General features: G+C 31.9%; 5 protein-coding genes across 13 annotated transcripts in view; 2 read left to right on the forward strand and 3 right to left on the reverse strand.

The window, feature by feature from the left end:
• Nucleotides 1-86: 86 nt before the first annotated feature.
• On the reverse strand, nucleotides 87-1,504 carry LOC105231602 (uncharacterized). The gene is made up of 2 exons (XM_011212997.4): nucleotides 1,299-1,504; nucleotides 87-1,238 (listed from the first exon to the last, which is right to left on the reverse strand). Exons 1-2 carry the CDS (start codon nucleotides 1,324-1,326, stop codon nucleotides 133-135), a joined length of 1,134 nt encoding a protein of 377 aa, XP_011211299.1. The 5' UTR covers nucleotides 1,327-1,504; the 3' UTR covers nucleotides 87-132.
• Nucleotides 1,505-1,724: 220 nt separating this feature from the next.
• On the reverse strand, nucleotides 1,725-8,223 carry LOC125776090 (transmembrane protein 216). The gene is made up of 2 exons (XM_049446956.1): nucleotides 7,564-8,223; nucleotides 1,725-4,820 (listed from the first exon to the last, which is right to left on the reverse strand). The coding sequence occupies exons 1-2, from the start codon at nucleotides 7,820-7,822 to the stop codon at nucleotides 4,627-4,629; spliced, it is 453 nt and encodes a 150-aa protein (XP_049302913.1). The 5' UTR covers nucleotides 7,823-8,223; the 3' UTR covers nucleotides 1,725-4,626.
• LOC105231599 (uncharacterized) lies at nucleotides 4,682-14,428 on the reverse strand. 7 transcript variants are annotated; one of them, XM_049446959.1, is made up of 5 exons: nucleotides 13,827-14,090; nucleotides 13,193-13,308; nucleotides 11,799-12,487; nucleotides 9,490-10,227; nucleotides 4,682-4,820 (listed from the first exon to the last, which is right to left on the reverse strand). In XM_049446959.1, the coding sequence occupies exons 3-4, from the start codon at nucleotides 12,013-12,015 to the stop codon at nucleotides 10,034-10,036; spliced, it is 411 nt and encodes a 136-aa protein (XP_049302916.1). In that variant the 5' UTR covers nucleotides 12,016-12,487; nucleotides 13,193-13,308; nucleotides 13,827-14,090; the 3' UTR covers nucleotides 4,682-4,820; nucleotides 9,490-10,033. The 7 variants fall into 7 exon arrangements, with proteins under 7 accessions (XP_049302916.1, XP_049302920.1, XP_049302921.1 ...); XM_049446963.1 differs by lacking the exon at nucleotides 13,827-14,090 and adding an exon at nucleotides 13,367-13,557; XM_049446964.1 differs by lacking the exons at nucleotides 13,193-13,308; nucleotides 13,827-14,090 and adding an exon at nucleotides 14,407-14,428.
• Nucleotides 14,429-15,576: 1,148 nt separating this feature from the next.
• LOC105231598 (cyclin-dependent kinases regulatory subunit) lies at nucleotides 15,577-16,520 on the forward strand. The gene is made up of 2 exons (XM_011212988.4): nucleotides 15,577-15,801; nucleotides 15,891-16,520. The coding sequence occupies exons 1-2, from the start codon at nucleotides 15,743-15,745 to the stop codon at nucleotides 16,180-16,182; spliced, it is 351 nt and encodes a 116-aa protein (XP_011211290.1). The 5' UTR covers nucleotides 15,577-15,742; the 3' UTR covers nucleotides 16,183-16,520.
• A 423-nt stretch (nucleotides 16,521-16,943) lies between these two features.
• The window catches only part of LOC105231597 (cyclin G), a 28,784-nt gene continuing 19,355 nt past the window's right edge, over nucleotides 16,944-26,372 (forward strand). Inside the window, exon 1 of one of the 3 annotated variants that reach the window (XM_049446949.1) lies at nucleotides 16,944-17,100. The gene's annotated coding sequence lies outside the window, so the exon portion shown is untranslated. Of the gene's footprint in view, nucleotides 17,101-20,499; nucleotides 21,482-26,372 lie in introns of those variants that run through there. The other 2 variants (XM_011212987.4, XM_049446950.1) reach the window with 2 other exon arrangements.

Genomic DNA, 26,372 nt, shown 5'->3' on the forward strand with positions numbered 1-26,372 from the left:
ATTTGTCATTTTTACTTTTTTGTTAATGATATTTACAAACTGTATTTAAAGTTGAAAAACTGTTTTGCTTACAATCTTTCTGGTCGTTCTGGTCGCACTTTTCCGGTTTGTAGTGCTGCATTGCACCTAACCTTACAATATGTCAACGATTTTATCATCGTTAAACTGTCTTATTTGTGTCGTTTTGAATTCGATCTCCTTTTCAAAGAGTATTTGCTCACGCAACATCTCATCACGTTCCCGTTGTAATTTTACTTCTAGTAATTCTAACCGTTTTTGCTCTACCGCAATGCGATATCGGTGTAGTTCCTGTTGACGCTGACGGAAGCCACCTTGATTTTGTGTAGACTTTGGCTTGCCAGTTTCTTTTGGTATTTCTGTTACCGCAAGCTCTAAACAATTTTCGCAGTTTTGTGCACTGAGCGTACTTGAACGCCTAAAAGACTTCTTAATCGTTTGCAGTTGTTCGCTATTTCGTTCTGGTTTCTGTGTTGCTTTTGTCGTGTTTTTGATGATGCAAGTCTGCTGTGTGCCATCTATTTTATCCTTAGTCATGGCACAACAATAATCCGCATCGAAGTCTGGTGTTTCGCCAATTTCATGATCAGCCAAAAATACAAAATCTGAAAACGACGGATAATTTCTTGCCATTTGTGTTGTTTCAAAAGAGTTATCGGTGCCTTCCTCGACACATTCATCTGAGTTCTCCTGCGATTTTGTTTCATTGTAATTGTAAGTACCTTCTTTTATAGTTTCTGATTCGATTTCATTTTCCTCAATTGTATTTACTTGCGGTTCCTCCACTACTGCTTCCTGTTCTACTGGCAAGCAATATACTTCCAACTTGATGGCTTCCTTCGGTGACTCGTGGAATAGCTTAGATAAGTTCTCGCATGAAGGTTTTGGTGTATCCACGTTATGGCATGTACTTAATTCTTCTTTCGAGCAATCATAAAGTTTGCGCAAATTGGGTACATCATCATCCTCTGCTTCCTCATCATCGCTATTCGCTTTGGTGGCCAAAGCGGCAATCATACGATTCCAATGTTTTTTCTTTGATATTGCGCCGGTGTTACGCGGATAGTTCTTATCCATTTTGGCATATCGATAGTTTACCAAAACTGTGCGGTAAGTTTCTTTTTCCGTTGAAGGTAACCAGTTTGGCTTCTGTGCGCTATTAGACGAATTCGATTTGTTTTTCAAATGAGAAGCATGACTGCTATCACTCTTTTCTTCCTCTAAAAAGTAAAACAGCTGTGTTTTATAAATGTTTTTGCATAAATATGTAAGATTGTTACCATTGGTCTCACTAGTTTTTGAGTACATGATGTGCGATTTTTTAAGTAAGCTGAATTAAATTTTTGTTGTTTTTTTTTTTTTGAATTTGGAAAATATTAACAAAAATACTGACTGTTCATAATTTAGATTTGCTGAAGTTTAAATAAAAAGTGAAGTGAAATGCGGAAATTGTGGAGTATTTGAAAACAATTCCAATACATTGTTAAAAAAATAACAACAAATTGATAGTAGCTTCAAATATTAGTTGTTCAAAATATTATTTTCCATAAAATTGTTATTGAAGTTACCGTGAGCTTTAAAATCTTAAAAGTTTTAATTTTCAAGCGTCTAGCGAGATTGTGATACAAAAAAATAAAAATAAATACTTACTTATGCATTTAGTTATAACTAAAACCAAGCCAATAATTAAAATAAAAATGCTGCAGTTGCCATTTGAATTTGTAAAGGGAGTTCCCAGTTCTTAATTTTATTTCAACTCACCACTCCGTTATATATGTACTCATACATAAATATGTATAATTGAATAAAAATAGGCTGTATTTACGAGTATGTGCATTATATACATACGTAATGCATTGTTCGTTTATGCCTACATATGTATGTATATACATAAATAATGTAATTAAGTACCTTGTGCACAGACTAGGTTTTCCGGTTTCATATAGGTATGTATGTATTTTCCGTCTGTGAGTCTGAGTGTGTGTATGTTTCTTATTGTAATTTCAAATTGTTCGGTTTCTTTGCAAGAATTAGCAATTAGAATGTACAATTTTATGTTAGTATGTATGTATGTATAATATGTATGTTTACATTACATTGAGGTTCATTACAATATAACAAAAATATAAACATCGGTATATAAATCATTAAAATTCACTAGTTTGACCATATACATATATAATTTCATTAAATTTTTATTAATAATTTTATCTAAAAATTGTATGCCAATGCATATTGAATTTTGGAGTTTTTTTATTGTTTATAGCTTTGTCAGTTTCATTAAAATTTACACTGCTGAGTTAGGTCTTAAATATAAGTTATCATTAAGATTTGTGTTTACCGTTTTGTGGCTTACTTCCTTCATCTTAAAGTAAATACGGCTCTTAACGCTAATAAAAGTAGTATTTTTTGTTTATTAGTTTTCCTTAATAAATTAAATATTTTTTATTTTCAGAATAAATTCGCATGCACAGCAACAAAGTACGTGTAAGTGCATACATACATATGTTCGTTTGGCCCAATTTATAAATGTAAAATAAATGTTTTGTACATACACAAATATTACAATTTAAAAAAGTACGCTTGCATTCTAAAATTGTTTAACATTTTCATGTTTTTCAATATTTTATAGACACTTTTTGGTTGTGGATTATTTTGTATATTTGTTGCGCCATTTTTATTTTCGTAAAAACAATTTTAGTGAACATGAAATGTTTTTATAAATCAATAACACTTTACATAGTAACCAATGTTTTCAATCACATTTCTTAACTGCTTGATTTATTAGTTTTAAAAATTTGTATATAACCATTTTTAAATAAGTCACGTGTGGTAGTTCCTAGCGCTGTCAAAAAACACTTCAAATCAACAAGATTGGCACAAGAGTTGTCAACCGTAAGAACCGTTCTAACGGGGGAACAAGACTTCGAACTTATAATAGAAATGATGTTTTAGACTTATTTTTGTTTTTTCTTTTTTGTTTTTAGAAAATACAATATACTATAAATTATGCATATTAAATTTTGTTGGCGTATACGCGCACCTGCTTATTTATGTAAATTTGACGTTTCTGATTTAACTTGTTTAGTTTATACCTATTGAGATTTATAAAAATTCGAAATTCGAAATTCGGGACTTTTGTGTGTATAAATATATGTATAAAAATGTAAGTAAAAATATATGTACATATGCATGCGTGGACAGACGTTATTGCAGTAGATGCTACGAAATGCGCTGCCCGCAGGTAAAGCTTTTTTAGTTCAGTTTTCAGAAATTCCATTAATGCACATGTTTATATTGGAAGTGAAAATATATGTAAGTTGTACACATTTATATAGACACATATAAATATATATATACATATATATGGGTCGGGTTTGTGTGGAGCTTCAACAGTATTTTCGCACGCTATTTTCCAATAACAAAGTTAAATAAAAAATGTAAAAGTTAACATACCTTTAATTTATAAAATGATTCAAGACTTATTTTACGTACTTTCGAAGTTGGTTACAATTGTATGCATGTACTTACACATCGCAATCGAAAAGTGCACACCTAAAGTTTTAATTCTGAAATATTTTGCGCGTGTGATTGGAGACCTAAAACTAGCGCTTTAAATATTTTATGTAAATAAATATACATTTGTACATACGTATATATAGATTTGCTGTATGTGCGAGACATGTTTGTATGTTTATATGTACATATGTATTTATTTATATATAGACTTATTTGGTTATATATATAACTACTTACAAATTTCGAAATTTCGTCTCTGTGTAGTTTTGAGTATTTGCCTAGTCCTTAACAAGCTAGATTATTTATCTTCGCTTATCCTTAAGACATTTACAAAGATTTAATGAGAACATGCTTTATATGTTTATACAGTTACATACATTGTGGTTGCAAGCAAATAAATATGTATGCATAAATATTAATGCTTTAGAATGAGTTCGAAATTCTTTTAGTGTTTATAATATTTATGCTGAAACTTCGCAGCTTGTTTGTTGGCGCTGTTGGATTCTGTTGTCATACAGTTTGTTAGTTTGTTAACGATTTTTAACGGTTCTCATGCATATTTATTGCTGTTTTAACCAACTCCAGCCTTTAACCAATGATTTCCACGAGAAAAAAAGTTTTAGCCATATTTTATACTAACGCTAAATGAGAATACTTCTACTACGCTATTTTGTTGTTGTTCACTTACAAACGTAACAGTGTTTTTACACTTGTATGCATGTATGTATTATAAAAAGGTGTATTCAAAAGTCTGAAAATGATTTTTTTTTATAAACGTATGTATATCCATTATATTTTTCGCGCTTAATATGTTTGTACTTATACATACATACATATTTCTTATATTCCTTTATTTTTAATAATACATAATTTTGCATTTTGTGTGTTTTTATCGTATATTCAAAATTTGTTTCTCAAATATTTTATTGCTATGATTTGTGTTTTGTTTTGTTTTTGTTTTATTAATTTAATGTTACAAATTCTTGAATACCACTGAAAATTCTTCACAATTACACATTTTATTTTCTTAATTATCTGCTTTTGTTACATTAATAGTTTAAAATTTCATATTTATGATTTTGGCTAATTTTATTCGAAAGTTACTGGACGACATAATGAAAAAAATGAAAGTATTGCATACCAAACTTCTGTCAGATATAATCCGATCTGTAAAGTACAGAGTACGTATTCCAGACGTAGTTTGTATTCTTGTAGCAGTAATATGTAGGAGACACCGAAAAAGCATGGGACTGTTAGGAAAACAGATAAAATAACTGGCCAGCCTGTAAAAAGAAGAAAATGTATAAACATATTACAATAACAAAATCTTTAATGCATATTGAAGTATTAAGTGGTTACATACAGTTAGAATTTTCAAAAAATCAATTTTTTTTATTTAATTTTTTTAATGTACTAATATTTAAGAATACACACATAAAATTTCATGTCGTTCCGTTGAATATTTTGGAAGTTACACGCAAATTCGAAAATGTGTTTCAGAGCGCTTGGAAGTACAAGGTCAAACTTTACATGCGCTTTTCTCAAAATGTTGTTTCCATAGTCGGTGACCAATATTGCTCGAAAACGGCTAAAGCGTTTAGACTCAAATTTTAACACGAGTTTCTTAAATAGATTTTTTAGTGATTAAATGAAAATTTTTTCTCACAGATAAATATATTTTTTTTATAAACAATTTAATACCGCAATTTTGGTGAAAAATCGATTTTGTTTTTGAGAAACCGCCATTTTGTCAAAAAATTTTATTTTGCTTATTCCTTCGATTAATAATTAGATTTAACATTACTTTAATGAAATCTGTTTGGCTTTTTAATTTCAGAGGATCCAGTACAGAGATAAGTGGTCACCGCAAAACGTCTTTTTTGAGTGGAGCTGACGGAGATCAGCTGTAGTTCCTTTCCAAATAAATACTTTTACTAATAATAAGTCTAAAAATACAGGTAAAAGGTGCCATAATAATAGTACGAATTTTTGGATCCATAAATTTGCAAGCTTTCTCAGAAAAAATTCTGGAAAATTCGCTTTTTTCGGCCTTTTAAATATATGTACATATATACAACTTAACTTCATAATAAATACGCCATCTTATTTGTAAGACAAAAATAATTAATCAGTTTAAATTATTAACATAAAAATTTTAAAGAAAGACTTTTTAATTTAAATTTCGCGGGAAAACTGTGTTCTTAAGACTGTCAGTGACATCTGTGCCAAATGTCACATTAGAATATTCATTAGCGTTTAGTATACGCTTGTCAACAAAGAAGTTCCATTAAATTTTGTGTACGAAATCAAATTTCTGATGCCGTAACGTTGGAAAAAACCCTCAGTGATTGTCGCGAGCAAATGTTGTTGATTGGTACAAATGCTACAAATTCAACGAGGGTCGACGAGGGTCTAGAACGCGTTGACGACAAACCACGTCCAGGACGGTCATCAAGATCAACTGATGATCAACATGTCAGTAAAATAAAGAAATTGGAATTGAATCAGAGATCTTACTGGTATCGTTAGCATATCAGACATCATTTGGGCCTAAGTAAAGTGAAAACACGATTGGTTTCAAAATCACTAAACTATTACGAAAAACCGCGTCGCGTTAACATCTGTGAATTTGACGCTAATACGACCTAAGCCATAGCAGCCTAGATGACTTTTAGCTTTTTTTCTTTTAAAAGTTTTCATACAAAAACTTGATTTTGATCGTTCAGTTTGTATGACAGCTGTTTTAACAATTTCTTCGGATCTTAACAATTTCTTCGGAGAATACACTTTTACCTTCCATAATAACCCATTCCCAAAATTTCATATCGATATCTCATAACTGAGGGACTAGTTCGCGTATATGTACAGACAGACATGACTGAACTTACTTAGCTCGCCACGCTGATCATGCCGATCTTTCTTTCATTTGGCAGGATAATATTTAAATTTTGTAAAAATGTATGCTTGGGTTCCGAAAAGAGGGTTTGGACAGTGCAGCGGTACTTTGCTCTGCCGTCCGCCTTTTCCGTGCAAAGGAAATTCAGACCGGATTTTGGGGGCACCCCCCTGAGGAGATATACCATTATGGCGCTGGTAAATATGTTTGCCGAATCTGAAAGTATCGCAGGGAGACCGTACCATAGAGTTCCGTATGTTCGTGTTCAATAACCAATCACGGCTGTTGTATCGTTAATTCAGGCAAACCCAAGAGTTTCGATTCGCAATTATTGGCGTAACTTGGAGTTAGCAGGCGATCATTACAATGGATAATTCATGACGACTTAAATCTGTTTCTGCACAAAGTTCATATAACAAGCCCGTTAAACACTCTAGGTTCGCCCATTCGCATGGAGTTTTGACAAAAAAAAATATTGAAAGGGCCAAGGAACACTATAATTTGATAAAATGTTTTTTGGAGCCTGTTTTGATCTATACGGAATTGTGAACAAGCAAAATTACCAAATATGTAGTGCCTAAAAACCAGAAATAATTCTCGAGATGGAACTTTAACCAGAAACAGTCACTGTGTGGAGCACAGTTTCATCAAGGTATATTGTTGGGCCATACTTCTTTGAAGAAAACGCTTTAGCAGTAACTGTTAATGGGCACCGTTATTAAAAGATGTTGAATGAGGTTTTTTTTTACCCAGAACTGCGCCGAAAACGTATACCTTTCAATAGCGTTTGGTAACAGCAAGATGAGGCAACTGCACACATAGTCAGACCGGTTATTGCGGAGCTCCAACGGAAATTTGAAAACAAATTAATTTCAAGAAACTTCACTTTCCGCTGGCTTCCAAGGTTTCCTGACTTTTTTATGAGGTTATAGCAAGCAAGAGATGTATAAAAAAATTACTGAATTGAAGCAGTGTATTAAATATATAATTGATGCAATCCCGACTTCAAACCTTCAGGCCGAAGAAAAATAATTAATTATTTTAGAAAAACGGTTTCATAGATAATATTTATAGTATGTTGCTTATATATGAGTAGTAATTTTGATATGTTTGTAAAATAATTTCCATACTTTTATCAGCTAAAGAGCCCTTGCGTCCGAGTATTATGCGTATCGTCTCTAAAATGCAGAAACCAATCACAACAGCCGAATCTCGTGCCAAAACGTTATTCGGATATGATAGATTGATGGCCTTCAGCAGACCCATACTCAGTTCACAGCAGGCGAACATTCCAAAGTAGAAGGAATTCAAATAGATTAGCACTTCGTAGCCAAGACTAGGATTGGCTTTCTTTGGCACATGAATCGGTGGCTTCTTTGGCGGTGGCATTTCGCTACACTTTTACATCAATCGTTCTTCTTAACTACGCTGGTTTCTATATACGTAAACACTATGAACTAATAGTTTGTGCATTTGAGCGTGCTTTCATTTTCGCCATGATTCGACCTTAAAGGATTCAAACTTAATTTTAGATTTCACTACAAAAAATAGTACTGCAACTATACAACGTGTGCTGGCGTTTGTGACAAATAATGTAAAACTATTGCTTCTGGGTAATCAAAATGTGTGTTCAGAGTAGCTTCACGCCCGTACCGCGTAGTTATAGTACTATATGTCTCGGCGCGTATTTATAGACTGACCACGGTATGTTTGCGTTGCACAGATTGTTGGCGGTGCAATTGATGGTACCTTTGGCTATATATTCGCGCATTGTATCAGTATCGGCCCGGCGATGAAAATGTCGCTCTATAACAATTCACAATAAGTATGTGTACGAGATGCATATCTACATACATGCAAAAGGCACTAGATTATTAACATTGCTTGTTGGCATGCATTGTTGTAAGTGTACTTGCATTTGGGATTTTGGCACCGTTCCGTAGGGAACGTCATCAAGGACGTTCATTTACCCTACGGTCTCGTGAATTTCAATGCTAAAAACTACTCTCCTAGTGAGTAATTTCGACAGAGCATGGAAACCGAGAAACCGAGAAAGAATTAGAAAGCAACAGCTGATATTTTCTTTTTCAATTTACCGAAAGTCATAGGCGTTTCAAATGTGGCAGCAAACTTAGAATCCAAGCTTTTCGCAATGCAATGTGCGGTATAATTGGTTTGTTCAAGTAGCGCTTGAAATTATATTTAATAAATAATAATAATATTTTAATTAAGTAATAAACGTTCAAATGCTTTATTAGCAACATCTAAGTGCTGGCTTCGTGTAATCTATATTTAAGAAATTGTAATTTCAAATTAATGAAAGAAGTTGCAAATTTGATTTCCGGGAAGTGCTTTAAAAGCGATATGCATAATTTATCGATTTGTTGGTTCAGCTCGTATTTTTAATTTTTGATTTAGATTGTTGCGTTTATAGATTTATTAAGCCCCTGGAATATTACACACATCATTATTTATATATGTACATCTATATATAAAAGTCTGTACGTATTTAAATGCTTACAAGCATGCCTATATATCTAAGCGTGCGTGGAGTCATAAAATCTTTAGTTTATTGCAATTTCTCGCTACTAAAAGGCACAGCTGCAGCCGATCGCATCTGTTGCTTATGCACCTAATTAAGATAATTATTACACCTCACACTCACAGACTTATGCGTTCATTACCTTCCTACGAGGCAGTTCTTTTGCTTTTGTTTAATGTAGAGGTTTTCTCGTATGCTTTTTTTTCGCTTGCGGCTAGCTATGGCGGTGATTGCTATTTTTAATATATCTGAGGCAAATTTAGTAGTGCATATAGAATCTTAAAATCTGCACAAGTTAGCGCCAAACTAGCTATTGAATACTATCCATAGAATTCAGTTTGTGTGTTTTGGGTTTCGTGACATGTCGCGTTCGGTAATCAGGCGCATCGATTTCGTCTGCGTATACAAAAAAAGTGCTTTAAGCTGAAACGCAAATTTAGTGCTAAAACTTAAATTACAAAACTTAACCAAATTTATATTTGCAGAAGTGCGCTAAAATGCGGTGAAGACTTACCTGCTAGTACAAAGTAGATAATATAGCGCTTGTCCAAACAGTCTAAGTGGTTTCGACTTAAAAATTATCAAATTGGTCTCAAAATATTGGTTCACATATACATATGTACATATGTATATCATAGGCTTAGTTCTTTTATATATTAAACGCATCAACTACGTTTCAAGAGCATACATACATACATACATATGTATGAATTGCGTTTGTCGTAGCTGCACTTCAGTCTGGCTGTTGAGTTGGCTTCACTGCTTAAATGGTGTATTTTTTTCGTTTGGCGAAATACATCACTTCTTCTGCTTATTCTTGCAATTCTGACCATGAAGATTAACGTTGTGAGCTTTTCGCTAAAATTTGACTGTATTTTTACTTTCGTTCTTTATGTGTTTTCGATTTCGAAGTACAAAACGAGCTATTTTTTACGTATTCGTTCTTACTCTTGTATCAGTACCATTATATAGAATCATTAACATTGCTTGTTCATGCATCATACATGAAATTGTTCCAGGTTCGTCGTTACAAGTTTAATGTAAATTCTTATCGACTGCTAGGTATACGAAACATCGCCAAACATGGTGCAAATGAAGACACAGGCATACACTAGTTCAGCACCTTGGAGGGCTATCATTAAGGCACTCAGAATCAATTCGAGTTTGAGAACATAGGTTTGAAAAAGACATAAATAGATAACAAGAGCAAGACTGGGCAGTGTTAATATTACGGATGCTGTTGCTTGCCAGCCTACAAGTAGAAATCAAAAATAAATTTATTAAAAATTTATATAAACGACATTCATTCGTATAGATGTATGTATGTACATATAAATTATTATATATTTATATAAACGATGCACATTAGGGTGGTACGTATAAGCACTTAGAATTTACTATTGTTTTCAGTCACTTCGTTTCAATCGAATTTTGAATATATGTATGTATGTGTATATCAAAAAATTTTATTTAAATACAACTTCGGTTTTATTATAACCGACTCGATACTTAGGATTTAGAATTTTCGTGCTACTCTCAACCTAACTACCTAATATATTGGGTAGTGGAAAAAGTCTTTTCGTATTTCTAATCAAACTTCAACTTATTCTTTTATATTTACACAACACTTTTTGTCATTTTTCCGCTAGCGACATTATTCCATCAGTGTAATGCTTTCATCAGTGTAAATCGAAATTTCGAAATTTCCAAAACGGAAGCGAGCAAACCATTGTTGTACTACGCGAACTAATACAGCGGTCCCCGTAAACTTCACAAAATTCATTGTTGGCTTGCGTGGCCTTCTTCCCTTTTTTATACAAAAATTTCAAAATACAGCGAATTTCTTCATTATTTTCACTCATTTTTGAACAGCTGTAACTTTTTTTCAACTTCCCCGAATTTAATTTCTTTTGGTTAAATGCAGCTTAAAATCCCACCTTTCCAACACTATATGGTATGACAAAATACGAAAAGACTTTTTCGACTAATCGGTATAAAATGCGTTCTTACCGCACAGAAGTACAATTCTTGCTACTATTTAACTTTTTACTGCTATTCAGTGATGCCTTGACGAGGTTTTCTAAATGGTTAACATGTTCTAGTTAAACTGAAATTTTTCTTTTACATTTAACCCATGTTATACTTAATAACGAGCTAATATCATAAAAAATTATGTGAAAAATATTTTTAATAAAACTTTTGATTACATAATTGTATGCATATAAAGTAAAGACAAAACTATTAAAATTTATGGCGTGCTGTCATAATTGAAATTCCTAACCCATAAGCAAATTACTGTCAATATTTATGTACATACATGAATATTTATAAACCTTTTGTCCTATAGGAAATTTTATATATTAAACTTTTTGGGCGACAACACTTAGATTTAAAATTATCATCTATATCTATATACGAGTTGATAATTCACGATAATTACATTCTATGCACAGTATAGATGCTGTAGTAGAGATATACAGATGCATGTCATACTACTCCTCAAACTTATAAAATGTTAATATCAAGGCAATAAATTGAGGTTTACTGCCGAGAAACTTTTGAATGTCACTACCACGCTTGAAGGTATATTGTTTAACTTGTAGCGATTACTGTTAAAAAATAGTATATGCTATTAACTTAAAACGTCAGTTAAAATTTTCCTGCAGGGTTCAAAGTTTCGAGCTAAGTTTTGTTTACAGTGTAGGCATATAAACAATGCATATCACACACATACATACATACATACTATACATACACATGTACACGAAGTGCTGAAAATTTAATAGATATGAAAAACAAGTGGCAAACATTTTTTGTACATACCTCGATCGCTTAAACTGCTCTTCCGACCTAATACAATTCGTATTGTTTCCACAATGCACAATGCGAGTAATATGCACCCTTCTCGCGTCAACTCTTGCGTAGTATAATTCAATCCGATTGCCTTCAGAACACCGACACCAATCTCAAATATGGCGTACATTCCAAAGTAAAACGAATTCAAATACATGAGGATTTCGTAAATGAGACTGGCATTCATTTTAATAGGAGTACGTCACCGCGTTTGGAGCCGAATTGTGTTGTTTCCTGGGCGGGTTAGTTGTTTGCCTGATAAGGTTGATTGGCTAAAGCGTTTTGCAAACTTGACTAGTTAATGTGTCCTCTCTAACCTCCGTTGTTGTGTATTTATGTGATTATTATTTTCTTTTTTGGCGGCGGGCTGACGGCAATGGTGTAGATGGCTTAGTTGGCGGCTGGCTGCTGAGACAGCTAATGATGGTTGATGTATTTTGGCTTTGGTAAGATATGAACCGATTTGTCGGCTATTGATTGTAGCACCATTTGTTGTTTGGGCTCTGTTGCTTGTAAATTACTTGTTCAGCTCTATACATTCTGAGCATTCACTCTCACTCACTATAACTGCTATGTTAGTTTATGTTGTTTCTAATTTACAGTGTAGCTATGTTTTTAAACAAGGTCTTATGGATGAAACATACTATGTGGTGCATTACCTAAGGTTATAAATACATTAAAATCCTGTGTTAACTAGAAACTGTTATATTGTTATATAGGATATACGAAAGTTTGTGTATTATTTTTGCTTTTGTTTTGTTTTGCTATGCGTTATAGTCATATTTTAGCCCAAATATCACCGATTTTTAGTTGACCTATAAATCTAAAACTCACTCGAACGATTAATAAGCACGGACTGAATTTATGATGTTAATGTGATACAAATAATTGCTTTGGAATAGCTTTAACTCGACCTTATGCCATTTTGGTATTGGAGCACTTTGTTGGCTGGCGATAATATATATCAGTGTATCTGCCTACCTGTCAGCAAGAATCGTTGTGTTACTTTTAATGCTTTATAGCTTAGTAGAAAACAACGGTGCGTTTAATTTATTTTAAACAAATAGTAAAATGGTATGAAATAGATTAAAAGGCGGTCGTATGTGTATGCACATTTAATAAACGACAATGTTTAATTTTCATTTTGTTACTGTTGTTTCCATGTTGGTGCTGCCGTTATTGCATTTTCATCACTTTTAGTCAGCCGTGTGTTTAAGTTATTTTCATATATTATTTTTCAAGTGATTTTATTAACTATAGATACAACGCCCTCAATTTCTAGTAACTACCATATATGTTTGAATGCATAGCCATTTTTATTTTTTTATAACTATTTTCTTTCTTGATTCTTTTAAAATACATACGAAAATTTTAACTTTCTAATTTGCTTTTATTTATATTCTAATTTTAAGACAATGTTTTGATTTATTATATTAGTTGCTTTTTACTTTCCTATTTTCGCCATTATATTAGAAAAATTCTGCAAGAAAAACAAAATGAAAACACATAAAAAAGAAAATTATGACAGACGAAACAACCTAAAATATTCAAGGAAGAGAAGAATATGCTCCTAGCGCAGACGATGAAAATTAAGTAGAAGGAAACTATAAAACGAGTTCGGTCTCAGCGAAGATGATTAAATGTAGCACCAGAGAAGATTGTTTCGTTCAGCTTTTTTTTCATCTGTGTCACTTTATCCATTAACTTAACACTAGCTCATTTGTGCACTGTCAGGTACTTAGGAATGCATTTTGTAATTTGCAGTTACTTATGTTACATATGTATGTAATTATTGGTAAGCTCACATGTTATAATTTTGCATAACTTGAGTTAATGATTCCCTATAGACTATGTGCATATACATACATATGTATAATACTACATTACTATATGCATATACATACATCAATGTTAATGTTCTCACTTATATTTAGGATTTCACTTTTCGGATTTAAATATTATCTCATTTGTCTTTATGACACACATATTTGCACTTACTAGTTCACTAAATTTTCAATATTATGAACACGAGTTTTATCTATTTTTGTACACTGTTCCACTTTTTTACAAATTTCATTGAAATGGAATACATAAAAATTAAGTTTGTCAAATAACTCATTGATTTGTCTTTGGTTCGCAGAGTAGATATCTAATTCTCTATTTATATTAATTGCAAAATTGCGAAAATTTTGCTTTGATTATATTACAATATTTGTATTTTCATTCGCTTGTGTTAATTTTTCCTGCTGCGCGTACACTATTTTTCCGTGCCTCGTACGCGTTCGCCTGTGTATGTTCTACTTTGACAGCCTGCCTGCCTTGCTGCCTTTTTACTTAAACCAATATTTCCATGCAAAGGCATACCTACATATCTACTCGTAAGTATAATGAAATATATATAAATACATATAATTGTATACCCTTAAAATACATCGGTATGTACACAGTATATTTGTTTAAGAAAAGCGATATACTTTGCACTGAATGAAAATGTAAAATATATTTGTCGTTGTATGAGGGACCTATAACAAAAAACAACGGAAAGTGCATTTATTTCCCGTCCCATCATCGTTTCTACCTGGACAACTCTCACCATCAACCCACAACTCGCTTGTTTGCTTTCACTATTTACTCCTTACGTATTCTGGCGAGAACGAATACTCGTTGTAGTCGGAAGTGCAATTGTATATCGTTGGTAGCTCATTGTAAACGATGGTTGTGTTATTATTCCATGCTGATGTTTCTCGCTGTTTGAATTTTGTCCATTATAATTTCTTTTCGGTGTTTAATGCTTACCGATGATTTATCATAGTTTTGTTTTAGGCTTATTTCGTATTTTTCATCGGTATTTTTGGCTCGTGTCAACTAGATTCGCACAATCATCATATCATACATAATAAACTAGAATTATTAAGTAATATTTTTTAATACACATTCCAACTGTTGCAGTCAAAAAAATATACATATGTATGCATATTATAAGAATGTAAGAAAAAGTAAAATATTTGCAATAATTAGTCAAAGATGCTTATTCCATTATCACATCGAAAACATTGCTGTTTTAAAAACAGGCATCCGTAAGTATGCAAGAGAAAGTTAAAGATAAAAAAATATTTTTAAAAGGAAATTAATTTGAAATCCGTTTCCGTTTCTCAATTTCCATTTATTGAATACAGAAGCACTGATGACAGAGAAGTAAAATAGAGAAACGGAACAAACCAATATTTTAATTATAATGTTATATGATTAAAAAATACCCAGAAAGTTCAAAATAAACGTAATTTGCGTTTGAAAGATATTGTGTATTTACTTTTAGTCCTTCTAACCCTTATAATTTACAGCAACTATCCGCGACACAGAGCTGATCATTAGTAGGATGGGGAATTGAAAACACATTAATGGTTCGCAGTATATTCGTTCAAAAGTCCAAATGTAATTCGATTCTTCTCCAAAAACCATTACTATTTTGTAATGTCTATTTATCTGTAAGGTGTGGAAGTTAAGACTTGTGTAAGCGTAAAGTTACGATTTCAATTTTATATTTTTTCAGAATAATTAATTATTCTATTAGATTGAATACCGAATTTAATGCTAGTAAGCAATGTTCATTTAGTAAGCTTAATTTTTTACTTATATGAATTACTGTATATATTTATGTAAGTGTAGTAAGGTACATATATATTTATTTATACATACAAATGTATATAGAGTTTTAGCATCTCTGTTTTGTATCATCGTGCCTTTTTCTCGTATAAGAAGAAGCATTGACAAGTGGATATTTCTAAACATTTTGGATGAAAACAAAGGACGCAATTTGCGATTTGGAAAATATTTCAATTTTTGTGTAAAGCAATTACAGTATAATTCAGTTGTTTTTGTGTAAAGTAATTACAGAATAATATTTATAAATTAAAATGCCTGCAGATCAAATACAATATTCGGAAAAGTACTTCGATGCCATTTATGAATACAGGTTTGTTTGAATTGCTTTGATCTGGTTATTTTGTGGAGTTTCATCTTTCAAGAATTGAGTGAATTGAAGTAAATGTAATAATAATTTAGGCACGTTATTCTTCCGCCGGACTTAACGAAGCTGGTACCAAAGTCTCATTTAATGAGTGAAACTGAATGGCGAAATTTAGGTGTGCAGCAGAGTCCAGGCTGGGTGCACTACATGATTCACGCGCCTGAACCACATGTGATACTCTTCCGACGGCCACGGACTGATATTCCAGAAACTGGGACGAATATCAACACCAACAATTCTGTTGCCATAAACAATACAAACAAAGAACAACCTGCAGCACAACAGAAACAGATGAATGCTAACAATAATGTATCAGTACATGGATAATAATGTTTATACATTAAGTGGAAATGCTACACAAAACAAGACACCTCGTTCATAACATTAAGATCTGTAAGATTTTTATAATACATTTTTATTTTATTTTTAATTTCAATCGTTTGCGAAAAAATGGAATAATCCATTGGAAATGCATGAACTACTCAGCGTTAAAAATCAAAGAATTATATTTAATTTAATAAATATGTATAACGCATCGATCTGTGAATGGACTATATATTAACTTTGTTGAACCCAAAAGAGAAATATTCAAGTAAACATATTTAATATGGAAAAAAAACTTTAGTGTTAAGGTTTTATTACTGCGATGGAATTAAAGATTTTTTTATATAAGACATATCAAAAATTCATGTTTTGTATTATTATATCGATAGTATTAATACGTGGTATTTTTAATCCTTTCTGTTCAATAAATGATTTTTAATTTGATATTTTTTCTTTTTTTTAAGTTTTGATTTCGTCTGGCCTTATATTAGCGCCACCTATCTGAGAAATTTTCCTAAGGTTTAAACGAAAAGAAAATGTTATATGTTTTCAACATATGTCTTATGCGTAAATTTAAATATATTAGTTTTTATATTTTTTTTTTGGAATATTATAGAACATTAAAATTCCCTTCATAATTGCTTAATAAAAAATAATTTAAAAATGTAAATAAGATGACCCCCTGGTAATTAGTAAATACCTGCACCTTTCATAATTTCGAACTCGAATATGCCACCAGAATTTGACATTTCGAACAGCAGCCAACTTTGTGGCGCCGGTGGTATGGAGGCAATTGTCAAGATAGAAAAATCGAAATTCTTCCATGTCACAATTCTTGTTCGATTCGTGTTGAAATATTTTTCTTCTGTCCGGGACAAATAAAAAAGAGCAAAAACTGACTCAACTTGCAGAAGCATCCGGGTAAGTAATATGCCAATCATATCCTTAATAATTTTAATTGATAATCGGTGTAGTTTATACGGATTAAACGGCGTAAATATGCGAGAGTTTCTAACATGCTCGTGGTGCCCATGATTTCTTATAAGATAGTGCCCTAAAATTATATAGTAATCTAATAAGATTAGAAAGGAATGCAACAAACGGGAAATGACAAGGATATGAGTGTGTTGTACTAGATATTTAACAATTCCCATACGATTTACCTTATATTTTGTAATACTGTAAAGCAATTTGAAATGATACGTCATTTGCAGTTTTTTTTATATCTACGCAGTATTTTATGTAGCAGTGTGCGTGAATAAAGCAGTGGTTGATCGTGACAGCCCAGCGAATGTGTGCGGAAGTGCGAGGCGAGCACATAGCAACAGGGCCCAATTGCTATAGTTTTCTTTGATGTCTTATTCATGATGTAAAATTAACTACAGAACAATTTTATTAAGGGGCCCTGTTAATGTATACTATAATATAGCTGGTATTCACCAAAATAAGAAAATGTTTGATGAGAGAAATGCTTGGCTTTCGCCAAACTTTATGCTTTGTGTGTTAAACGATGACTAAAAATACAACTAACCATAGCAGTGTTTCCTTGTTTTAATTTCACTAACTTGTGAAATCATTCTGTGCTTTATACGTAAAACGTTTATTGTGACAATACACAAAAGCATATTCTTTTTATTAATAAAACTTTTGAATGAAAAAGTACTGTAATATTTAGTAGTTTAGGCAGTAGAGTTCATGGTGTAATGCACATAAATACTTACCGTTATGCAAAGCGAACATATTATTTTACAAAGTTCACCCTGTGTCAACTAGTGTTTGTTTACATTTTAGCCGCAGAAAGTATGCAAGTAAGAACTATGAATGCTGGTTACTTTTAAAATGTGTGGCGTCGATATTAAATTAAAATGTGTTAAGAGAGGTACATACATTTAATAAAATTATAATAATAAAAATAAAATCAAAGAAATAATAAATATAATAATAATCATAACTCGACAACGTATGTACATACATACATATGTGCCTATGTACCTAGTGTGTGTGTGTATATTACAGACCCTGCGGTATTCAAATTTCATTTAACCACTCTTAAAATCTAATACAATTGCAACGCTTCTTATCTCTTTTCTTTTGAATACACAATGGCTGACTGATACCATTAATCAATTTAACTAAACGCATTTGTCGGGTTGTCAATCAAACAATGTAAATCAATGAACCAATGAATTAGTACAAATATACATATGTATGTGCATACATAGATAAACTTCCGTGTACATCAATCTATGTACATTAATACAATGCTTAAATAGGTGTCTGATGCCAACCGAGATTATAATGGTTTTGTTTTTCCTGTGCTCCCTTTTTCTAAAGGTTTAAGCATTTTTATCATTTCAATTATCGCTTGTTATGCACACATATTGTTTCCGACAGAATATATGCAAATATATGTGTGTTTATATAAATAAATAGATTCTATTTATGCTACACTTCAGTATAATGACTGCCGATTTAATAAAAAATTTTAGTATGTACTATCTGTAGGCAGTACTATCAAAGCAAAAATATCAGAATGTTGTCATTCTATGCTCAATTCAATAATATTTACACTATTGTTTAAGAATTTACTAAAACCAGATTTTGTTTTGATATGCAGTGTTTTTCGGGCTATTTTTGCTATTGTATTTCAAATATTCTTTATACTTAACCTAAGCATGTTAGTGAATCTTTTAAACTTCAAAAATGTATTCTAAGTGTATAATGTATAATTATCAAAGTTGGATATTTTCTATATACATATGTACATATCTATTTCCTGTCGATTTTTTTATACATAAATATTATGGAAAGGCATTTGTTTATTTTCGAAATTTTCTTACTATGTGCACAAAATATAAGAAAGTAAAATTTTCATAAACAATAAATATTTATCAGTTTGAAAAAAGTATGGATTATTCTAAAACTTATCGATCCAACTTATGGTTAATAATTTTTGGATTAAAAATTAGATTTTTAATTTTCAATTCCGATTTTGGTGGTAAAAATAAAATTTAAAATTTTTAATTCCGATTTTGGTATTAAAAATCTTATAACAAATAAAAAATAAATTTTTGAAATTTAATGCATTATTTACCCTTGTTTGTTGTCATATAAAGTGACAGCAGGGAAAGCTAGTAGGAGTGATTTGATATACATATTTCTGTATGTATGTACATATACAAATATTTAATTATTATATATTTTTATTTATTTACACGATATAAAGAAATATTTCAACATATGTATGTATTTCTATATGCATGTACACACAAATGTAATTTATGTGCAGTACAATGAGTCCAACTTGCTTATCAACAATCAATTTAGTAAGAGTTTAGTATGTTCCGTTGCCATAACGTACCGTTGTTTGGGAAACCTGAACATTGGCATTATAAACAAGTAAAGAGAAAAGGGCAGCCATGTTTATTTCGATCGTACCGTTCCGTTCCATTTCACAACCATTCCACCTTGACAAATACCAGCGCAGATACGCTGAGTAGGTGACTACAAACACTGAGTTAAAATACACATCGATACAATTTTTTATTGGTGCTGGTTAGTACGGGGTTGGCTGAACCAATTCGAAATGATGTTGTGTGCGTTATTTTCGCTGTCTGTCCACCATCAGCCAATTCTGGCTATGTACAGTTTTGTTTTTGTAGCTTAGCTGTACACAGTAGTCTTACGCACACATGCATATAAATGTACATGTATTGTTTGCTCATATGTTTGTACAATGGATTTCACTTTGCGTCGTGAAACCTCGGTAAAGTATACCAAAAAGTTTCTATAGATGTTGCCACATTTTTAATACTGGATTCCTATAATTTATAATAGCAGACTGGGCTTATAAATGCAGTATTGCAAGGAATCAGTTGATTTTGGGGAAATAATCCTGTCAAAATAAGCATTGAAGGTTACAATCAGCCGCTAGTTGTTTTTATGTAAGATGTAATGATCACCCATGACACAAAACACTACTATCTTTCGGAAACGTTGGCTTCTGTGGAAAAAAGTATTCATACATTTCTTCAAGATAATTTTATCCTCTACACTTTTTGTTGGAAGTAATTTTTGTAATTTTATTTTGAAAATTGCAAAAAAATTGAACTTTTACCTCACGTATTTTTTTTTTTTCATTTTTTTAATATGTATTTTAGGTCATGCTTCACTAGCTTTTAACTTATCATTAAAATTTATCGAAATTGAATTTTTTTATTGCCTACGATAAATTTTCACCATCCGCTGTTAGCTATACCCAATCTACAAGTATAACCATTTTATAATCAAAACTCAAATTTTGTTTTAATATGAGTGGTTTCTACTATATTGTTTTCCAAATATTTTTGTGATAAAATAATTTAGACTTTGTGCATTATTTCACCCGTAATGGCAGCATTAATACGAGCACTGGTTTCAATGCACCCGAATGGCCTTTGTTTGTGTACAGCCCATGGCCAGATGATTTCGTTTTCGGTTCGTTCGGTGCGAAATCAATTCGTGACTGGCTGCAGCTATTCGAGTCAGTGTAGGCTCTGGCTCAAGCTGTTTTAGTTTATGTTTGGCAACAATTGAATAAAGTACCAACAGTTTATTTTTTTGTAATCTGCATGTAGTTTATGTATATGTGTAACGTGAAATCAAACTGAAGCAAAGTGTCTAAGCATTTAACAATATAAACTAACTAAAATAAAATATAATGATTTTAAACATTAAAATGTTTTAAAGACGTATTAAGCAACAAACTAGTTAACGCTTCGTATACAATGAAAATGGCATTGTAAATTTGAACATACATTTGCAATATGAGCAAGTTATGATGAAAAATCGATAACTCCAAAAAAAACTTTATTGTGTAAGAAAATAAGTTGTTGCAAGACGACAGTAATAAAAACACAACCAAAATGTCTTCGTGAAGCAAGAAAATCAAAAATTCTTTGTTTCACCAACCATATTGAAAGAACTGGACGGTGATGGAAAATTAAATTCCGCAAACGTAAAACACCAAGAAAATATTTTTAAAAAACAATTGCATTTCGTCACTCGTATTTTTTGCGAAAGTTGAAATTTTTGTGATAACTTTGTAAAAGTACAAATTAGTGGTAGAAAAAACAAAAAAAAAACAGAGAGCTCTTAGACTAATAGCAAACGTAAATTAAATGTTAAGTAACACAAACAACGTTACAATAAGTACCAACAAGTTTTTTTTAGTGCAATAGCGAAATTTTTTCTACACATTTAAATAAAAGCTTAAACTGATACAACATTCCTGCGCAACATAAACCAAAATGGCTGTCAAAATGTAAGCATACTTAAGTGTACAACACTTTATTTACTAATATTACTATAAACATACATACGATTTTGTTAGAAGTGCAAAGCTCAAAAATGTTGTTGTCTCCAAATCCACTAAACTTATTTCTGTAGCTGTATTTTTGCCGAATTTTTTCAGGAAACTTCTCTACATTTTGAAAAATTTGCATAGCAAATTGTAACTTTGAACGGCATATCTATTTGTGTATCTGTGTGTTCTGCACCTATACATGCATAGCTAATTTACTCGCTCTGCTGAAATTTGTCTCAATTTGCTATAAAAAAATCACTAACTCCAGACTTAATAAAAAATCTTAGAAAAAATATCAATTAAATAAATAAAATATAAAATGAAGAAGCTCCAGCAAAAGTTTCCACAGAATACAGTTTTGTATGCTGGTATTTGTGGGTGAGGTGCGGTGGTGGTGCGACGCGCGCACTGACACTGTAGTTGTATTCATGCATTGGTATTGTATTTGTTCCAGCTGCCAGTGCGTTCACAGCTGAGCTTCAATAACACAACACATAAAACGCAAAGCAGTTAAATGTGTATTTGTTTAAGTGGCAGCAAGTAGAAATAATTTCATAGCTTATAAAAGATTGCAATTTTTCTACAAGTCAAAACATCTGTGCCCTGGTTTCTTGTTAAATAATTCCTATTTTGCCATGGCCCACAAATATCGCAGCCTTTGCTACACTTTACTTTGGTTCTCTGTAGATAAATTTTTGAATTTTTGTTTTCTAAAATTGTACTTTGCTAGAAGCTTTCTTAATTTTTTTACATAATTAGTTGCTGAATTTCGAACTGACATCTATAAGCTTTGACTTTGCACAAGCAAATTTTATTCAAGGTGACTTTCGTATATTTCGAAAATTTTGCAAATTTGCAGGTAGAAACAGTACCATTTTGTTGAATAACTTTAAATTGTCGTCAAAAGCAAAAATATTGTCAGAATTTCGTAAGTTAGAAATTAGTTTTTGTAAGTCGTTTTTTTACATTTCTTGCAAGTTAATAAATAATGACAATTTGCTTATTCTTTTTCAAATTTCACTTCCATTTGTTTCACGAAAAAGCACTACTACCAGTGCAAAGCGCAACTGCTGTTAATCTCATTATGTTCCGCACCAACAACAGTATATGTACAGTCCGTTTATCATTTTGTTCGCGCTCTGTATTTCTTTGTTTAATTTACTTTTCAAACAGTTTCTTACCAGCTGTTTCGGTTGCCTTCCGCTTCCACCCGTTACTGATTTCATCATGTATAGCACCCCATCTATAAACTGTAATTTTTTAATGTTGTATAGAAATTTCGTTTTCATTGTCTTTGTTTATATTTATTTCATTATAGCATATATATATTCGCGTGCACTACTTAAGCATACACATTCACAGTCAAAGCATAAAATCTAAAAAATACAAAAGTTTAAAAAAAGCGTATTCAAGTTTCGTATTGTATTAGAATTGCGTCAGCCAATCTCTAAACACAGACGTTTGTATATGCAGCACACCTACGTATGTACGTACATAGTTGTTATTTCTACATATGTACATATCTCCAAGCACATATGTAAATATATACCTACACACCCTTAAGTTTGTTCACAGATCTTTTTATTTTGTTAGATTTAGCTTTAAGCTCTTTACTTGCGTTGTGCGAAAAAAGTGTGGTTAGGTTGGTTTCCATTTTACGAATTTATATGCGTAATTTATATTTTTGATAAGCGTCTTTTCGCCAAACCTACTATGTACTTACATACTTATGTACATATGTTCGTTAAGCAAATATGTGAGTAATACCCACTGCTGTAACGTTGTAATATGCCATAAGTTTGACCCATATTACACGATTGTGATAACCGAATAATACTTAAATATGTTAACAAACTTGGTCACGAGTTTGTGCACGCGTCGCTTTTTGAAGTACTGCTATGTCTCGTGTGTATTTCGATTATTTTTTGAAGGTTATTTCGAAATAATTTTTTTTAGCTTGATAATAGATGTTCGTTTGCCTGCCATAAATGCTAAAGTTTATGTCTTTAATACCATAATTTAATTTATATTTATATTATTTATATATTATACATACATACATATGTACATATGTATATGCACCATTTTTATTATTTTTATAAGCCTTTATAATTAATTTTTCACCTTTTAGATTTTTGTTTTGCTCTACTCTTCATGGGTATTCATGTTATTTCATATTTTGTTATGCATTTTTGTTTGTTTACCAATTTGCTGCATTTGCATTTGCCAAGTGTCATAACAAAATGAATTTGTGTACACTAAATATTTCCCAAGATTACGATAAAGTTGTTTTATAGTCGTTGCGTTTTTCATTCTGAATCTTGAAGGTTAGACGAAGCAATAGCAAAGGCGGCTAAGCATATAAGACACATTTTAAGGTTTAATAAAAATGCATATAAAGTCTGGAGCGTATAAGATAAATTTGAGTGCATAATACAAATGCACAAAAATTAAGCTGTAAATAAATTTAAACGGCAGTAATGAAGAAGAAAAAATAAATTTAAAATAAAAGAAAGTATTATTCTATCTATGTATATGCATTATATACATACATACATACATAGGTGCATATACCATTTCAAACCAACATTATTTATATTTCAACTCATTTGACAGTCCCTAGGAGCTAAAAGTCGTCTAACTTTCATTATTCACAAATAAATTTTGTTTATTGTTTATAAACATGTTGCGCGCACATGCTTCATGTGTATAAACAAATAAACGCTACACAAAATATAATAATGCCTTGGTTGCAACATCCTTTGAAATATTTGTAAACATACACGAATATATACAAATATAGCCGCTACATATATATTTGTTTACTTAAACAGGCTGACAGTGCCATGCAATTGCTTTTAACTTTTAGCCCTGCACCTGCAGTGACGAAGAAAGGAAGCGAATTACGCGCTGCATATGTATGTAAATAAATCAGCCTTGGCAACAGACATAAAACCAGGCGTCGCCATTACTTATTTATAACTAGCTTCAGTCGCCAACATTTTTGTGGTAATTAAATATTTTCCCGTTTCTAAGTCATAAATAGTTACCACAGACAAATTTTTGGTTGAGCACTCCACTGCTATTTATGGTGAAATGCAATGCCGCTGCTCACAATTGTCTCATCACTATTGCTTTGTAGAGATTTTCAAGTGTTTTGGAAATCGTTATGTAATTTTAACACATTATTGTGTAAATAGCAATATTGATGGCGACACTGCGTCAAACAATGGCCAGTAGTGTACAGCAGTTGCCACTAATAAATTTGTACTGTTGTGTTTGTTTGCACAAATAAGTGAAATTTTCGTATAGTAGTCGACTGCCCATCCCGGTTGAGACAATGTGCTCGTTACAGCAAAATTACGTATTTAACTTCAAGATAACTTTAACTTCATATTTCATCAGCTCTGACATTGCTTACCTACAACATTCCTGCTGCTGTTTTTGTAATATATATGTATGTACATAATATACTAGAAAAAGAAATCCAACATTTATAAATGTTGCTAGCTACATCGCATTTTTGCTTGCAAGCGTGTGTAGTTTCAAGCAACTGATTTCGTGAAATTGCCTGCAGCTGGCAGGGTCATACGAATCGACATGTCTGTGCGAAAATTCATATTTCATTTTGCATAAGTCAAGTGGAGTGTGCAGCAGCAGCAGTTGTCCCTCGAAGCGCATTTGATGTTGCTCGCTGCTATTTTTTTTTTTTCAAGCGGTATATGACACCACTGCTGGCTGGCCACTCGAGTGGAAAGCAACGCTGCGCCGCCTGCTGTTGTCAAGTATACCTACTGGCATATGTCACACAAAGGAGTTAGAATAAATTATTATATATGGTACCTTTAGAAAAATCGATCACATTGTGCATTCATTGACCCATTCGTGCGCATAAATATCGACACAATATGCATGTTGAAAGTCTAAAAATAAAATCCAAAATAAGGCTTAGCAATGACACTGTCAGCTTGAAATTTATTTTTTGTATTTTTTTTGTATTGATTTCGGTTTTGCTACTTTTGCGTCGTAGCTTATATTGTATGCAGTTTCAACCCCTAGTTGAAGCTCTGGCTATTTTAATGATTTTTCTACCCATAACTTGTTTTATTTAACATAACACACCTTTGCATTAAATATAGAGATAATTAAAACCGTTAAACAAAAACTGTTCAACAAAAGCCGTCGGGCGGTTTTGTCGCTGACGTGTGCACGTACTTATTCGACATTCAATCGTATGTAAGTGTCAACCCTCTTCTGACACGCGTCCACCTTTATATTCGTATAGGTTGCGCCCTTTTGACGGAATCCTGCCAAGCGCAGTGCCTGTGCTGTTGGTGGTAAATTTTTTTAATTAGAAATCACTGACTCACAGCAGCGTCTACTGAGCTAACTGCTTACGCAACAACGAAAAAAGTTGTGCAATGTAGTAGTTTTGTAGCATTTTTTAAGGTATTCCCTTTTCCTTTTTTTAGCTTCCTTACCATTTTTTTAGCGAAATTATGATTTGTAAATCTAGAAAAAGTGCCATCACAAGTAGTTATATACGGCAATCACTGGTGATAACGCATCGTTAGTTATGACATCTGATCAGCTGATTTATAAATCTAGAAAAAGTGCCATTATATTCGGCAATCACTTGTGATCGCAAACCACTCAGCAGTTATTTGTCAATATTTATTGCGTTCGGTAATGATGACAAGTCGTTTCAGTTGTTTACTAAATGCAGCGCTGACTTCAATCATATGCGCTTTGTCAACACTGATATATGTAAGTATCTTTGTTTTATCTATCATTTCATTTTGCGTAATTCGTTAATTTGACCTTGAAGCTTTGACTTTGCGTATGCTAA

This window comes from Bactrocera dorsalis, chromosome 2, assembly GCF_023373825.1.
Source record: "Bactrocera dorsalis isolate Fly_Bdor chromosome 2, ASM2337382v1, whole genome shotgun sequence".
NCBI lineage: Eukaryota > Metazoa > Arthropoda > Insecta > Diptera > Tephritidae > Bactrocera > Bactrocera dorsalis.

What these genes read in the sequence shown, in the direction of transcription:
- LOC125776090 (XM_049446956.1), bottom strand. Translation starts at nt 7,822, where the DNA reads ATGCCACCGCCAAAGAAGCCACCGATTCATGTGCCAAAGAAAGCCAAT. An exon ending in GGGCTCTTTAGCTGATAAAA is followed by an intron (nt 4,821 to 7,563) that starts GTATGGAAATTA and finishes TTCTTTTTACAG; the next exon opens with GCTGGCCAGTTATTTTATCT.
- LOC105231599 (XM_049446964.1), bottom strand. Translation starts at nt 12,015, where the DNA reads ATGAATGCCAGTCTCATTTACGAAATCCTCATGTATTTGAATTCGTTT. An exon ending in GAGCAGTTTAAGCGATCGAG is followed by an intron (nt 10,228 to 11,798) that starts GTATGTACAAAA and finishes TTCTACTTGTAG; the next exon opens with GCTGGCAAGCAACAGCATCC.
- LOC105231598 (XM_011212988.4), top strand. Translation starts at nt 15,743, where the DNA reads ATGCCTGCAGATCAAATACAATATTCGGAAAAGTACTTCGATGCCATT. An exon ending in GATGCCATTTATGAATACAG is followed by an intron (nt 15,802 to 15,890) that starts GTTTGTTTGAAT and finishes ATAATAATTTAG; the next exon opens with GCACGTTATTCTTCCGCCGG.
- LOC105231602 (XM_011212997.4), bottom strand. Translation starts at nt 1,326, where the DNA reads ATGTACTCAAAAACTAGTGAGACCAATG. An exon ending in AAAAACTAGTGAGACCAATG is followed by an intron (nt 1,239 to 1,298) that starts GTAACAATCTTA and finishes TTTACTTTTTAG; the next exon opens with AGGAAGAAAAGAGTGATAGC.